We start from the raw sequence: 17,067 nt of genomic DNA on the forward strand, positions 1-17,067 counted from the left end.
ACTGGGTGTATTTAATGTTTAGATAATTTTAGGGATCATCTGTAACACTGCATAGTTCTATATCAGTACATTTCTTATTTTCCCACACAGGCTTTCTTTATCAATTAACTATTTATATGTTTGAAGGCATCAGTTCTACAAAGAGAATAAAAAAAGCAAATAGACTAAAGCTTATGGGTCTCCAGGACCTGAATGAACATTATGATGGCCAATTATTTATATTGGGGGGGGGCAAGTATGCTTGTTAAATGCCGGTGCATTCTCTGTTCCAACCGGGTCTGATTGCACTAAGAGAGAACAGCAGCCAGCGACTGCCTACATTTCTTGTGCAGCTGAGAAAGGGATGGTTGAGACTGCCTGTTACAGACACCAGGTTACATAGTTACATATGGTTATATAGTTAAGCTGGGTTGAAAAAAAAGACGAAAGTCCATCAAGTTCAAACCCCAGCACACACACAAACCTATCCTGACTAGAGATGGGCAAAAGAATTTGCTTTCTTTGACGCGGGCATCGCTTTCTCTGGTGCGCCTCGGCTTTGGACGCGCAAAAGAATGACGCATGCATTAAAAAAAAAAAAGCTACGTGCACGTCAGAGAAGGTGATGCGCAGTGGATGTTATGGTCACGCAGCAAATTTTTCCGCTCATCCCCGATTCTGACCTATCTATACACTCTCATACTATGCATAAACTATAGACACACACATCAATACTAACTGTAGATTTTAGAATCACAATAGCCTTGGATACTGTGTTACTTGGATACTCGTTATCAACAAAATCCCCTAGGTCCTTTTCAATTAGGGATACCCCCAGCACACCACCATTTAGTGTGTAACTAGCATTTAAATTATTTCTACCAAACTGCATAACTTTGCACTTTTCAACATTGAACCTCATTTTCCATTTTGCTGCCCAGTGTTCCAATTTGCAAAGTGGCCGCATCCTGTATGGAACTTATATGTTTGTCACAATTTAGTGTCGTCAGCAAAAATAGAAACAGTACTTTCAATGCCCACCTCCAGGTTATTCAACTAACACTGATCCAATTAGAAAATGTTCCATTTACCACTACTCTTTGTAACCTATCATTCAGTCAGTTCTCTATCCAATTACAAATATGTTTCAGGCCAATATTTCTCAATTTTATCATTAACCTTATGTGTGGTACTGTATCAAATACTTTAGCAAAGTCCAAGTAGATGACATCCATTGCCATTCCCGTTTACTTCCACATAGAAGACAATTAAATTAGTCTGGCAACATTGGTTACACATAAAACCATGCTGGCACAAAGCTTTCCTACCACTGGTGTCAGACTAACAGGCCTATAGTTTGTAGGCTGTGAAGGGATGCATTTTTGAATAACAGAACCACGTTAGCAATTTGTCAGTCTCTTGGCACCATGCCAGACCTCAATGAATCCTGAAAAATTAAGTAGAGGTTTTGCAATCACAGAGCTAAGCTCATTTAATACCCTAGGATGAATACCATTCGGTCCTGGACCTTTGTTTACCATTACATGTTTAAGTCTCTTTTGAATTTCCTCCCGAGTGACCCGTGCATCAGTAGTTATATTACTAGATTTGTGTCTATTAAAAAGGATGCCTTCATTAGCTGGATCCTCAGCTGTGTAGACAGATGAAAAATAAGAGTTAACAATGTCTGCTTTTTCTCATTCTCATCAACCCCCCTGTGATAAGAGTCCCAACCCTTGAAATGCCAAAAGTAAATGACTACATCTTTATTGGGATATAGGTTCCTGGAAGTATATACATTCATGCACACTATGGGTTATTATATTACTAGTGCAATTTTCGTTAATGGTTAGTCCTGCACTTACTTCTGTTTCTTCACCCAAAACATCTTCTTCATTAGCCTCTTCTTCAGCTACAAGACAAACCAGAATACAAAAAAAAACATTACTAAAGATCCATCAATATGGAGAATAGCCTGTAACTGTAAAGTCAGCAAACAAACCCAAAAACATGTTCACATGTATATTAGAAGCAACACAGTACTATTTGGAACTACAGTCACATTAACATGCATATCAGTGCAGCAATAACTTGGAGGTATGGAGGGCACCCCACACAGTGACCAGAAATGTACTGCACCTGCCCAAATTGAAGGGGACATCTGGTGCACCAGCTAACAGGTAAGCAACTAGAATTACAAGGGGGTGACTAACTTGGCAACCCATAGTTATTTTACTTTGTGTCCTCTAAATGTCTTTACATTTGTCTATTTAGTTTTTGCTTTTGGACATTTTTCATCATTTCTAGATTGCATGATTGCAATCTAGAAAAAAAATCCACAATCCAAAATCACAAGAAAACATAAATGATATGTCCTTCTATGTGAATTATGGTTACTGTTTTTAGCCTCTTACAAAAAAAGTCATTTTAAAAATATAGTTTGTGACACTATTGAAGCAATCTATGTAAATAAATATGATAATTATGGTTCACTTATACTTTCTTAGCTTCAATTTTTAATTGCATATATATATCTGGATATTCCTGTTGGAAGCCAGTCCCTGGCTTCTGCAAAAGGTGTAAACTATATGTGTAGACTTCACATTTCTCTGCAGAGGTATTGCATAATACTCCTGAACTACAAACAAAGCATTCCGTCTAATTTAAATCATGAATAACAGTTTAGTTTAGAGACATAATCTTATGTCCCTGAAGCATGGTTAGATGAAAATTACAGAGGAGGAAAAAGATAGGCCCCACAGAGTTTGTTAGTGTGCTTATGCCATATAAATGCCATTAAAAACAAACATATTTAAAAAAAAACAAAAAAAAAAACAAACAATTTAACAGAAGTTCTTCCGAACCATGTTCCTCTATATAGGCTTGCAGACGGCTGATAAGATCGCTCTTGTTCCCCTTCACCTCTAAGCCACGAGCAAGGCACTCCTGCTTTAGTTCAGCCAACTAAAAAAAAAAAAAAAAAAAAAAAAAAAAAAAAAAAGGGAAAGAAATTATTGCATAAACTAACTTTCCAGGAACAATTATACTTGTGCCAAGAATTCAATATGTTGTTGCAAGAAATAAAATTGGTGAAATTCTCATTAGTAGAGAGAACGACTCCAGAGTGCTTCTGGATTACAGTATGTACAATCTAAGAAAGGGTTGTAATACATTTTTCCCTAATATTCTGAGAATACATTCTGAAAGTACTTTAAAGTGTGAGTAAAACAAAACTAGGGCTCACTAACATAAGTGCTAAATTTTACAAGCAACCAATCAACATTAGTTTTGACCAGTCTACTACTACTAGTGAAATAATGAAAGCAAAACCCTGATTGGTTGCTATGGGCAACTGTTCTGTAGCAATTTAGTGCCTCTCTTAGTGAAGTACATAGGAGGCATGTATGAGGGCGATAGGTCCTCTGTTACCTCACCATAACTGCAAATAAAGCTGGCCTTGTTTCGAATACAACCATGCAAAATACAATATTATAGTCATATGAAGTTACAAGCATAAGCGCAAGTAATTTCTTGCGCACTCTGTCTTAGCTATTTTTGTAAATTCAGATACAATAATCTGTAAAGTGTTAGTAGGTATTTATGCCGTTTAATTTATAATAACTGTACCCCTGTTTAGGTTTCCCCCTTAAAAAGCACTGTATATTTGTGGTGCTACTTAAATAAATCCCAGATAAATCTTGCATCACCACTAAAAAGCTGGATTTATAGGCATGATTCCAGAACTGTTGACAGTGTTTGCCCGTAATCCTATGGTAGATAATCATTTCAGTCATTTCTTGGGCCACTTTAGCAGTTTTAAAGTTAGTTGTTTTAGCCTTAACAAGATTAGTTTAGTTTAAAGGGTTCTTCCACTTAAACACTTTCTGCGCAATAAAGCAACTTTCCAATATACATGAACTTAAATTATTTTAATAATGTCAGGAATCCAAGCCAGGATTGCAGAAAATGTAATCAGATTTGTATTGTTAGTGCTGCTCAATCAGCATTTTTTCTTTAGGTTGAGAAAAGTGGATCTGCTCTCTTATGCAACTCCTTGTATCTGCACCGAAAAGTACAAATTTCTGCCTGCTTTCCCATTTTTCAGGTCAACCTCCACTCCGCTCCATATACCTGCACTTATTCCTATGGTGTGAACTCTTCATCTACTTCGGCTTCCTCTGTCTTCTCTTGGTTCTGGTCCAGGCAGGTGCATGTGCAGAACTTATACACAAAAAGACTGTTTTCCCACTCAACTGCACATGTACCTGCCTAGGCCCGAGAAAAGAAGACAGAAGATTATTGTGGCAAATATGATCCTACCCTGGGCTGGCGCAGTTTCTAGTTAACAGGAACAACGGGCCGGGGTGCCTAACAGTTTTGCACCCCCAGCAATTATAAATTAAGTTCTCCTCTAATGATAAAGAAACTCAATAACACTTGACACATGTAGAGAATCGGTGAATATCCTGAGGGAAAAAAGTTCTGTTGAAACACACAGATGTACCCATTGGTTTGAATTGATCTCACAAAGTTACAATTATTTCTGTAATTCACAAAATACAATTATTTTTGTTTTAAAATTCCAGAAAACAAACTAGAATGGGCACATTTCCTAAAAAAACCCAAAGAATCTAGCTGGGTGAGCTGGGTGGGCTGGGTTACAAACGAGAAATAAATCAGAGCAATTAGCAGCATCTAGCACTGCCATGGAATCACTAGGCCACAAATAAGTTGACAGGATTCTATTACAGGGATTTTATATCAATAGATTCATTTAACCCAATGCTGAAGTCCAACTACCAGCACTGCCTGCGGAAAGCCATTACAAACACTGGATGTAGACAGAACCTATACGGATAGAAGAACCCTGCGCTATTCATATAAAAGGTGCAGTGCCACAAAACGATTTCCAGTTATAACACGAGGCCCCGATAGAAAGAACCCACTCCCTGCGTGGAATACCTTCAGCTTGTGAAGCTCCACAGTTTCCGCCATCTTTCAATCGCCAACTTGCCTTGCGCAGCACAACTCAGGTGCGACACGCGGATTGGTTCGTCGCCCAGTTGACGTCAGTGGAAAAATACGCGCGGCAATTTGGATCGACAGAGGTGGAAGTAACCAACAAATTTCTATTTATCAACTTCCTGTGAGCTCTCTGCCGCCTTCCAGAAAGCAGAACCTCGTCCTTCCAAAAGAAATTAAACAATACAGCCCTATAAGTGAGAGGAGAGACCTTTGGCCTTTACGGGGTCAAGCCGCCACTGCAGAGGTTGGGTCAGTTTGGACCAATCCGCTTTAGAGCTGTGAACAATCTTTCAGCCAATCACCGGGTCTATTTATGCAGCAGACTGAGTGACGCTTTGGGTAACTACTGCCATGTTATTGGAGGTCGGAAGTCAGGAGAAAGCTCACTTCCGTATATCTGCCATCTTAGTTGGGGATAGGAGATAGAAACGCAACTTGAGCACCACCCTCTTACAGCTTCCTCCCGGAAGTGCTTTGTGTTTCCTGGCTACCGGTGACAGGCGGTGGTCTAACTACAGGTGAGAGGGTTAAGCATTATTTATTATTATGCAGGGTGGTTATACTGTGTTGTGTAAAGGCGGTGCTTGACCGGTGGCAGTTCAGAAGCTAGAGGGGTGTATGCTGAACGTGCCTGTCTGTGCGTGACGGCGATCATGGATTTTTGACACCTTATTTTACGTTGCCATTGAGATAAAAGAGGAATTAGGTTTTTTTTTTTAAAAAATAAATCCTTAATTGGGTTATTATCTCTCTCATGACATGGGGTTACTTGCCATCTATGGCACCTGATGGGTAATAAAATACTGCGTTCAAAACATGTTTGGTTGTACCATCACATGCCTTTGTGCGGCTTCTCACAGACTCTTCTGCTTCTTTAAACAAACTATATTGTATGCATAGAAACTGCATGCATCAAGCCCATTCCCCAGCACCACATACACTCAAGAATTCCCGGTGGCGTCCCATAATAAGGGTCTGTAGTTCTTATTGAGCGTCTCATCCAGCCTTGCACTATTAGCTCCACTGAATTATGTAAACATCTGAGAGATTCATTAGCAGTAATTGTTTCCCTGCTTTCATTTCAATGGACAACAATAATGTATGGTTATAGACAAGGACATTTAAGAGTGTATTTGATACCTTTTTATTAACACACTGTCATTAGATCACAAAAAAGTTCATGGAATAACTTTAACAGTTTACTATGGGTAAAAATATTTTTTTAGTTCCAGTGTTGCTCTGTGTGCTGCTTGGTTCGTGGGTTAAATAATTAATACTAATTCAAAAAGAAGGATCCTCAACAGCCAGTCAAAAAGAGCCAAAGTAGATAGGACACAGCCCCCAGATTTAAAGAACAAGCCAAACAGCAGAATCCATACGGATCCCAAACTTCACACAAAAATTAAAAGAAAAAAATTTGCATTTTTATTTAAACATCCATATTAAAAACATAAGATACCCTGGCTTTTTAAAGGGTTGGTATGATAATCCAGCCTGCTCCCATCTGAATTTTATTAAACAATAGGGTTTATTTTAGATTGCATGGCACAGTGCTGTGTGCAAAAAAAAACTTGTGTCAAGTGCTCATTTGGCAGTTGAGTCTGGGTTGCTGCAAGTGCCTGGGCACACAAATCAGCTCTTGAATTAAGTGTTGCTGACATCTTTCCTTAAAGGGACACTGTTATGATTTTTATGGTATACTTTTTATTTCTAAATTACACTGTTTACATAGCAAATAATTCACTCTACCATTTAAAATGTCGTTCTTGAACCAACAAATGTATTTTTTAGTTGTAATATTGGTGTGTAGGCGCCATCTCAGAGCATTGTGCCTGAGTCTGAGCTTTCATAAGGAGCCAGCGCTACATATTAGAACTGCTTTCAGCTAACCTATTGTTTCTCCTACTCCCATGTAACTGGAGGAGTCCCAAGCCGGACTTGGATTTCTTACTATTGAGTGCTATTCTGATATCTACTGGGGGCTGCTATCTTGATACCTTCCCACCTTCCCATTGTTCTGCTGATCAAAATTAAATATAAAAAAATCTGTGTTTTTGAAAAACAGATTTCCATAGAGGATTCTGCTGGAGAAGCTCTATTAACTGATGGGTTTTTAAAAAAAACATGTTTTCCCATGACAGTATTCTTTTAATATACACAGTTTTCCAACACAAGTGATGCATTTGTGCTGGTTCATGCAGTTTTTTTTCGTTGCTATCCATCTCATGCACATGGGGTTAGTTGTTATCTCAGGTTGTTGGTCACTGCTTGCACTATCCGAAACAGGCCCAGACTGCCAATCTGTGGATTCTGGCAAATGCCAGAGGGGCTGCTGTAAGATGCCATAGACCGTCACTATTTATTGGGCTGGTGGGGGCTGTTTGACCTCTGTGCCAGGGCCTATTTTAAATACCATTCTAAAGCCAGTCCAAAAATAATTCTGTTCGGTTCTTCCGTTGCGACATAGAATATGCTGAATTAATGAGGAAATATGCCTCGCTGTAGAAAGACATGTAAAAAAAGTCAAGTTTTGTCTCCGTAACAACATTCAGTGCATTTTGTGACTAGAATTGTCACTTCACAAGAGCTTATTTGAGTCTAAGAGAAGCAGTTTGAATAATAAGGATTGCTTTAGTGCATCTCTGTATTATTTTACATGCGCATTTTCTAAATGTGTTTTTTTTTTTTTCTTTTAGGATGAATGTTGGGGTGGCTCACAGCGAGGTGAACCCCAACACTAGGGTACTGAATAGCCGAGGGATATGGCTGGCATACGTTATATTGGTGGGCTTCCTGCATATCATACTACTGAGTTTCCCATTCTTCAGTGTTCCAGTTGTCTGGACCCTGACTAATGTCATACATAACCTTGTGAGTAAGCTCCTGGAACTCTTCTAAAATGCTTGGTAAATCTTCAACAACAAGGGTCTGTTTAGTTACATTAGAGGGATGCTGTAGTAAAATGTATTGAAATTGTATTATTTCAACCCACATTGATCTGATCATCATTTTTTGCAAATAGAATGGACTTCCCATGGCCTTTTTTTTTTTTTTTTTTTTTTGCTAATGTGAATATTGGTAATACACAGCAGTCTGATACCCTGCAGCTTATGCATTGTTTTAGAACAGATCACTTCCTGTTTGTGTTCTAGCAATAGAGCAAAACACTTAAAGGGGCCCTCCACCCAAAAACTATTTTTTTCAGAGTGAAAGAAAAGGAGATAATCAACTTTCCAGTATACATTCATTACAGCTTGTCATTGGGTTTAAAATTATCTGTACTTGTATTTGTGATTAAAAGCACCTGTTTTACACTTTTCTGAACACCTGGCTTTGACTCCTGAAACAGTGTTGCAAACCAGATGATAAAAGCCCATTAAAAGACCTGAAGGAGACCTGACTCCTGATTTACGTACAACCCAGAGAACAGAAAGTGACAAGCGCTGCTGCAATAGCAGTTATATTTCAAATATCTTTAAAACCATTGGAAATATAATTGAATGTGTATTGGGAAGTTGCTTAGAATTGCATTTTCTTTTATGCAAAAATAGTTTTTTTGGGTGGAGGACCCCTTTCATTTTACTTTCTTGATAAGCTGTATGGATTCTACATAGAGGAGTTTGGTTTGACGATAAAAGAAAATATTTCACACTGACACTCGTGGGAGTAGCTTTGCACCTAATAAATATAATAAAATAAAATGCTTACCAGAGAAGGAAATCTACATGCTACACTGATCGCTACATCGACAGAATTTTTAAACCTGCTGGTTTTGGGCAAGTTGCAGTGCCCCATACATCGACAGATAAGCTGCTGACTTGGACTGAATCATAAATAATAAAAAATATGGGTGCTTTCAAACTTGAACTGTCTGTAGGCAGATACTTCCGTTCTTGCTGCTCTTGCAAAAAAAAAATTCAGCTCACTCGCCGTTCCAAATTGGTGGTCTGGAATGAGCATCCCAAAATCAGGAGTCCATGAACCTTCCTGTATTTATAGTTGAACTGCTTTATGATTATTAATGTTTATGGTGCTGTTATCAGTTATGAGACTGACACCTTTCCTATTTGTTTAAGGCTTAAGGGATGTATTTTATGTTTAGTTAGATAAAGCCTTTGCTTTAAGTGCATTATGTTGAAGAATATCCTGCATTTATATATATTGGGTAGTAGTTAGAAATTAGGCCTTTACAAAAAAGACTACATATAAGTGTTTTTCTTTCTTGACTATTCCGCTCAACCCTTCTATGTGCAGTATCTTAACTTCAGATGACTTCAGTTATGTAAATCTTTCACTGTTTGGTCTTACTTATTATTGTGTTTCTGTATATAATTGTTACATTGTTTTCTATTACAGTTTACTCATGCCTTGATTTTGGCACTTTCTCATATGTCCTACCCTGATGGTATTGTAGTTATATGGGCATGGTACTTGGGGTATTGCACTATTCTAGTCCTAGCAAGGGCTATGTGTTTGAAAAAATCCTTATTCTTTTGCTTTAGAATGTAAATGCATAGATATAGTACAAAGCATAACGCATATGCTATTAACCTGATCTAATTCAATTTTTTTACCAAGCTTTTTAAAATTGTATATATGTTACTGATTATAAAAGCCTATGAGATGTTAAGTAACCTTAGCTTTTAGCTTCAAACACAGCATAGATTTACACTTGGTTTTTCTCTGCAGGTGATGTACCTGTTCCTGCACACAGTTAAAGGTACACCTTTTGAGACTCCTGACCAGGGAAAGGCAAGGCTACTCACCCACTGGGAACAGATGGACTATGGCATCCAGTTTACTTCATCTCGCAAGTTCCTCACTATTAGTCCTATTGTGCTGTAAGTGCATTTTTAGTTGCCCCAGCATTTGCTGAAGCTCTGTATAATATACCTGAGCACAAGGTATTAAATAAAGATGTTTAGCTCCCATATTGAAGTTCAATCTTTTGTGACAGCCAAGAAAGACCATTACATAACCCAGAAACATTATTGAATTTTGTCAGTTTAAAAGTTTTGAACACCTTAACCAAGCAGCATGAGTGTTAGATTTCTAGTAGTGGATGATTGGATTGTCACAGTAAAGTTCTTTGTTTATGTGGTTCAGGTCAGAGAATTAAAGCTGCTGGTTGGCTTGGCAGCACAAGCAGGTTTCCTGCAGAATATAGAGACGGCATTGCAACAGCCTTGGACAATATAAAGGCTTAAAAATGCCCTATAATGTAGAATTGTATTCTGTATAATCAGTGCTTTTAGTCTTCAAGGAGCGTGTGAATTACATTCATATCAACTTATGATTTTCCCAGATAAGATATTATTTATGATGTGTATAACATGTTTGAGTAGCTCTACAGAGGTATGGTTATAGCTAGCATGAAGGGTTATTCCGCTGAGCTTCCAAATATTATTTCCCTGTGTGTAGTAGGCTAAATGTTATTGCTTTTTTTCTGTAAACAGAGATATAATATAAACTTGTTTTTTTTCATCCCAGATACTTGCTTGCCAGCTTTTACACCAAGTATGATCCTGCCCATTTCCTTATCAACACAGTCTCGCTGCTCAGTGTCCTACTACCAAAGCTTCCGCAGTTTCATGGTGTAAGAATATTTGGAATAAACAAGTATTGAAGAGGATCTTTTACCCTAAGCAACTTATATCCAACATGTATCATATAGTGGTTAACTAAATATCATATCATTCTTTGTGCCTTCAAATGGAGGCTGTCTACACTGGACTGCCTAGCATGGTGTATTGGGAAGGATATGTGTTCCAGAACTGAAGCCACATATAATGCAATTCAGCATCAAGAGTTAATAACAAAAGTGATTTTATGACAATATCTTGACTAATGTACTGCAGTGATTTAAGTACAAGAGTTTACATGGTGATCATAAATAACATCGGTCTGTGAAACAAGTGCTGCTCCATGACCCCTGTGCTACAATCAGGCGCAGGGCTTATGTTGTGCAGCAAGGACTTTAGGGGACCAAACTGTTGCAACTATGCACAATTCATACAACTGCTTTCATGCAAATAGGGTGAATGGGGCGTTTTTAAATTTGCTATCTATGAAACAGAAAAGTTATGGCTTAATTTAATAGGGAAAAGGATGATGTGTATCGTTACACTAACAAAGACGTGTAGGACCTGATAAGCATTTGATATTTTGAAAATTAGCTATCTGCATGTGCATAAATAAGACAAGCTGAATCAGGCAGTATTGTTGCCCAAGGCAATAGTCCCTGTCCCTGTGCCCTGCACACTCACAGCTGCCCCACCCTCACCGCTGCTATCTACCCCCTCCTTGTTCCCATGAGCTGTCACTCTTCCATCACCACCCCTAGTGCTTGACGCTAGTCACCCATTCAGCCGAGCTGTCACACAGTCACTTGCTCCTCTGCTGGTGGGCTGCAGGTAGGCAGTCTGCTAGGAACTGCACCCCCTACAACTGCACATTAGGTGGGTCCTACCCCTATATCTGTAGGCTACTCCTTCCATTTAATTTAAAAATATATTAAATATAATTAAAATCCTCAGTGATAAGGACTGTTGGTAAAAGACATTCCAGATTAACTGCAAATGGATTCAAAGTAACAAAATGCTAACACCATTCCACTTCTTCCTTCAAAATAGTGTTTATATTGCTTCCCACATTGGCATTTCAAGTTCTGAGTAATCAGTGCAGAAACTCTGCTTGGATTAATTCATTTTTTAATCTGGTGAGTTTAACCAGAATTTCACCTGAAAATGTTCTACATTACTTATTGCATGAGATTGCTAGAAATGTGGGTATAAAAAAAGGCTTGTCAACCATTTTGAAGGCATACTACAAGTGATTCTGTAATAGGTAGAGAGAGCAAATAATCTGAATGTTAGCTGTTTATTATTTTGTTCTAAGGGTATCTCTCTGCCACACACGTGCAATTTATGCCCATATCTTATCCCATATTTTAGCATTTTCTAATATCAGATTCTGCTACTATCTAGCATAAAAATGAAGGATGGCTTGTAAATCTCACATAAGTGTAAGAAGTGAAATAGAGACAACCAAATCTTTACATTTTATGTGTTAATTACTGTACTGTTTATGGTACCGTCTTTATAAAATGGATAATTTGAAAATAAAGTTCTGACTGGATACACAATTCAAAATCCCCAGACTAATCTTAATATAGTTAGGCTCATTTCAGACTTCTTTCTTTAAAACTTAACGATACTATACTCTTCAGAAAGTCCCATTTGCGTAAGAAAAATTTATCTTCTAGAAAAGTGGGATTGTTTCAGCTATGTATATTTGCATGCCCTAGGGTGGCACCAGAATTTAAAGTGATACTGACAGAAAACAAAAATACTCTTAAAAATAATAATTACATTAAAGGAGACATATAGCATAAAAACCCCATCTGGTATGTAGGCAATAATGAGTAATATATGCCAGGGGCTTTTTTTTTTCTTCTTCATTGAGGCTATTTTACTTGTTGGAAGGACCCACCAGTTGGCTTTTCACTGGGGCCTCCTGAGAGAAGTGCCTGCTGACTGAGTAGTATGGGGCCCCCATGATACTAATGGTGGCCCTGTGTTCCATACCAATTACACAGACTGCATATATATGCAGTCAGACACATTTATATAACTAAATTACATAAACGGACCAATATTTGCTGTAGAGTTTAGCAGCCTGTGTATGGGGTCAAAATGACAGCCTGCCAAACCAATTCCTAGGCAGTGATCAGCTATCTGTAGGGCAGGTCTGAATATCCCTTTGAGTGAGGACCACAAGGGCCACTGATGCAGTCCTTTCCCAGTGTACCTGCATAGGCCATTAATTTTGGAGACTGGAGTCACACTAGGATCAGCCCTGTTTGGACCAACAGCTCAATTGCCAGGCCAGACAAAGATCTGCTTATTTGGTGAACCAATCTTTCTGTATATGGCTTAATTTACAGAGATTACATACAAATTTTAATAGGCTTTAGTCTGTGATCTGCAGATCTCCACCATGGAACAAGTCTTTGGACATCCTTGTGCCATAAGGTTAGCCTTGGAAGGCTTGTATTTGTATTTTCTGTCGAATTGCAGTGTAGTGGGATTAAGCAGAACCTTTACCAGAAACCTAGGGGGCAGTCATGGCATATGTTAATTTAGAACTTCCAAGAGGCAGGAACTAAGAGAGAGAATTAATTGATCGGTAATTTGTTGCAAACAGTATACGATAGTCCCACATACATGTATCATGAGTAAAATGGCAACTTGGGCATTGCGCATTTGCTTTCTTTTCACGTACCTTTGCAGAACCAGATATATTCTAAGCATTATTTTATACTGTATGTGTCTATCATGTCCAGTGATTTGATGGGGAATAGTACCTCTGCTCAGGTAGGGTCTATCAGCCCTTGTATCTTTTGCTGCCACTTCAAGGGGTTGTTCACCTTTAAATTAACTTTTAATATGATGTAGACATTGATATTCAAAGGCATTTTTTTGTGGTTTTTCAGTTATTTAACTATTTGTTCAGCAGCTCTCCAGTGGAATTTCAGTAGCTATCTGGTTGCTAGGGTCTTGTTTACCTTAGCAACCAGACAGTGGGTTAAATGAAAGACTGGAATATGACTAGAGAGGAGCTGAATAGTAAGATAAGTAATAAAAAGTAACTATTACTAAATTAAACTAAGTGCCCAGAGCACTTTTGGCTGCAGGGGTCAGTGAAAACTATAACAAAATAAATAATGAAGACCAAGTGCAAAGTTGCTAGTAATAGGACATTCTATAACATACTAAAAGTTAATGTAAAGTTGAACCACCCCTTTAAATTTTAGGTCTTTGTATATCCTCATTTTGGGGCAGATTACAGCTTTATACATTTTTTTTTATATAAGCTTTGGTTGAGAAGCATCATGGCACTGGGTTGGTCTGGAAGACAAAAAACTATTGTTGGAGGGTGTGCCTAAGCTGGACACAAATGGTTTAAGAATCTGACTCCATGATGTAGTTAGAATGTAAAGCTTTGTAAGTTTTGAAATTCAGAACTGTGAGGGTTAACCCAAATGGGCTGATGGTCACTATGAAGATTGGGAAGGATTTTATGAAGTCATTTGTTTCGCATTTGCTTAGTTTAATAGCAATTTAATGGGGATGAGTACTGTGGAGCAGTAGATTTGCAGTCCAGATAAACTGGGATCAAATCAGTTTGCACCATGGATTATATCAGTGGTTACTAACTCAAGGACTTGCATGTGACCATCTATCCCTTTAAAAACATTAGACTTGGGGAGTTGCACATCTGAAACATTACTACTAAACTCACACATAAGGTTACAGGTGCTAACAATTATTATTAGCGTGATTTGTTTTACCTTAGTCAGTAGGACTAGCTCAGTGTTTCAGGAAACATATATCAGCTTTCACATGATTCCCAGTAGACACAATGGAAGGTGGCAGGAGACAGGTTTGGCACTGCCTATAATTAATGCTGGCAAAGTACTTAAAAAAAAAGCCTGTGTGCCATTGGCCATAGGTCCCAAACCTGATAAGCAGCTAGTTTTTATCTTGATTAGAACCATGCATCTTACTTCCTGTACAGAAATAGTTGACAGAAGCCTATGAAATGAGGCAAAATAAAACATACTTATTCCTTTAGGCAGTTTGAAAAAGAGGCACAAAAACGGTAATTATCTTTTAATAATAAGGTTAGTGACTGCGATTTTTAAAAAGCAAAGTTGCTTGTCTTTTCCTAACAAGCAATTACTAGAGATCTCAACAAGGATCTCATACAGGTGTCATATTCCCCACACACAATTAGAATTTACATTCAGAGCAATGGGAAAATCGCAGCGACTTCCCGCTCAGTGGGTTTTACCTTCAGTGATTCCAATAGTTTTGAATGACAATGCTTTCTTTGTATAATCGCTCCAAAAAGGGTCTCGGAGCGTTTTGGAGCAATTTGCGATTCGAAGTAGTATCGTTGAAAGGAAGAAAAATACTCAGCGCTTCTCGTGGTCTTCGTAAAGTGTGTATAATCTGTGTTTATTGTGTGCAGCCTCCTCTCAACAACCCCCCTTTGACTGGGTATTCAAAGATCTCCAAACAACGTGCATTGGAAGCGCATAAAAATAAAGAACATGTGAAATTATGGTGTAATATTTCTTAAATTACACCCACAAGTGCAAGCTTGAAAAATGTGACCATAAATAATAGGATCCGGCTGAGGAAGCGTGAGTTAATCACGCGAAATGCATAGAGCTTATTGTTGTTTTTGCTGATTTGTACTGCAATCCTGTGCCCGCTTTATCACTCCCATCAAGAATCTGCAGATTCACTTTGCCTTGCTGTTTTTTACATCTGGTGAGTGTGTCAGCTCACCATTTTGCACTGGTGGAAAAAAAATGTATTATTTAATTTATTTATGGTCACATTTTTCAAGCTTGCACTTGTGGGTGTTTTATTAATTTAAGAAATATTACACATGTTCTTTATTTTTATGCGCTTCCAATGCACATTGTTTGGAGAAGTAGTATCGTTGGTTTAGGTATTGCCAATTTATATTCTTCTCTATGTTTTGTCTCTATGAGACAAAATGAGCGACTTGAGGCTGGAACTCCCTTTTTAAAAATGACAGCAACTAATCTCTCCGTGGGATATTAGCCTTAGATGTCTCCAGGTCTAAAACTGAAAATTCAGCAACAATTTGACATGGCTGAGAGCTTCATATTTAGACTATCTAGAGCAGTGCTGTCCAACTGGCGGCCCGCGGGCCGCATGCGGCCCGCGACCCCCCTCTGTGTGGCCCCCCACCTGTCTGGCTGCTTTGATGGCTTACCTTTGAGTAAGCATTAAATAGTATCAGTACTGAGATTAACTGGCTCCCTGCATAGTTCTCACCTCAGAATCAGGCTGTAATCCCTCTGTATTGTTTAAAAATGTAATCCCCTGTGTTTTTCACACCTTTTAATACCTGCATTGTTCACCCCCTGCAGTGTTCACACCTCAGGCTCAGACTGTAATCACTCCCATTGTTCCCTTCTTCACACCTCAGACATAGGTACTGTAGGCAGAGTATGGCACATACAGCCAGCATAGGGCAGGTAGAGTATGGCACACACAGGCAGCATAAGTCAGGGAGGGTATGGCACACACAGGAAGGGTAGGGCAGGCAGAGTATGGCACATACAGTCAGGGTAGGGCAGGCAGAGTATGGCACACACAGGCAGCATAGGGAAGGCAGAGTATGGCACGCACAGGCAGGGTAGGACAGGCAGAGTATGGCACACACAGGCAGGGTAGGACAGGCAGAGTATGGCAACACAGGCAGGGTAGGACAGGCAGAGTATGGCACACACAGACAGCAAAGGACAGGCAGAGTGCTGCCTGTGTGTGCCATACTCTGCTTGCCCTATGCTGCTTGTGGGAGGTGAACCTGGCAGGGGTTTGTTGTGGGAGTTTGTTAGCAGTTGGAAATAGCCATTAAATGGTCCCAAAGGTGTGTAATTATGTACTGGGGGTTGCACTGCTATCCACAGGGGAGGAGGAGGCACATGGAATTTAAGGGTATATCTTAATATGACATAATTCTTTCACATATGAATGATGGTTGATATCCCCACAGTAAGGACCAAGCATTTGGGATTTTGCTGTGCTACCACCATTGTGATAAAATAGGTGTGGTTTGAAGTGGGTGTGGTTTCAAAAAGGGGAGTGGTCAAAACTGGCTTCCATTAGCGGCCCTCCACCATGTATGCTAGAGAAATTCCGGCCCTCGGCACCGTAGAAGTTGGACAGCACTGATCTAGAGGGGTGTGGCAGTTACTGTCTAGTATGAAAGATTAGGCTCAGCCAACAAGCTAAATAACATGGAAGCTCCATCCACAAATATAAAGAAAGCAATATAGGCATACAGTAAGCTATTTAAGCACTTCTAACCAGTGGAAAAACATTTTAGAAGGTTATCCCACTTTGAAACACAATGACAAAGGCAAGTTGTTTTGTTACAATGAAACTGTTTGTGACACTTGCCTGATTGGTTTATGTTCTTAACAACAACACTTTCCTGGTATCCCTTCTTTAAATA

The 17,067-nt window shown here is 38.9% G+C and overlaps 2 protein-coding genes across 3 annotated transcripts in view; one reads left to right on the plus strand and one right to left on the minus strand.

The window, feature by feature from the left end:
* The window catches only part of sarnp (SAP domain containing ribonucleoprotein), a 38,483-nt gene extending 33,224 nt beyond the window's left edge, over window positions 1–5,259 (minus strand). The window contains exons 1-3 of one of the 2 annotated variants that reach the window (NM_001016484.3): window positions 4,942–5,259; window positions 2,844–2,943; window positions 1,845–1,891 (exon numbers count right to left, since the gene is read on the minus strand). In NM_001016484.3, coding sequence (NP_001016484.1) covers window positions 1,845–1,891; window positions 2,844–2,943; window positions 4,942–4,974 — 180 coding nt within the window. In that variant the 5' untranslated portion in view covers window positions 4,975–5,259. Of the gene's footprint in view, window positions 1–1,844; window positions 1,892–2,819; window positions 2,944–4,941 lie in introns of both variants that reach the window. The other variant, XM_012956973.2, reaches the window with a different exon arrangement.
* A 239-nt stretch (window positions 5,260–5,498) lies between these two features.
* Window positions 5,499–12,148, plus strand: ormdl2 (ORMDL sphingolipid biosynthesis regulator 2). Its single transcript, NM_001016075.2, is given in 4 exon segments — window positions 5,499–5,522; window positions 7,701–7,875; window positions 9,694–9,845; window positions 10,495–12,148. Coding segments are annotated over 3 exon segments (462 nt in total). The 5' UTR covers window positions 5,499–5,522; window position 7,701; the 3' UTR covers window positions 10,631–12,148.
* Window positions 12,149–17,067: the final 4,919 nt, after the last annotated feature.

This window comes from Xenopus tropicalis, chromosome 2, assembly GCF_000004195.4.
Source record: "Xenopus tropicalis strain Nigerian chromosome 2, UCB_Xtro_10.0, whole genome shotgun sequence".
Lineage (NCBI taxonomy): Eukaryota > Metazoa > Chordata > Amphibia > Anura > Pipidae > Xenopus > Xenopus tropicalis.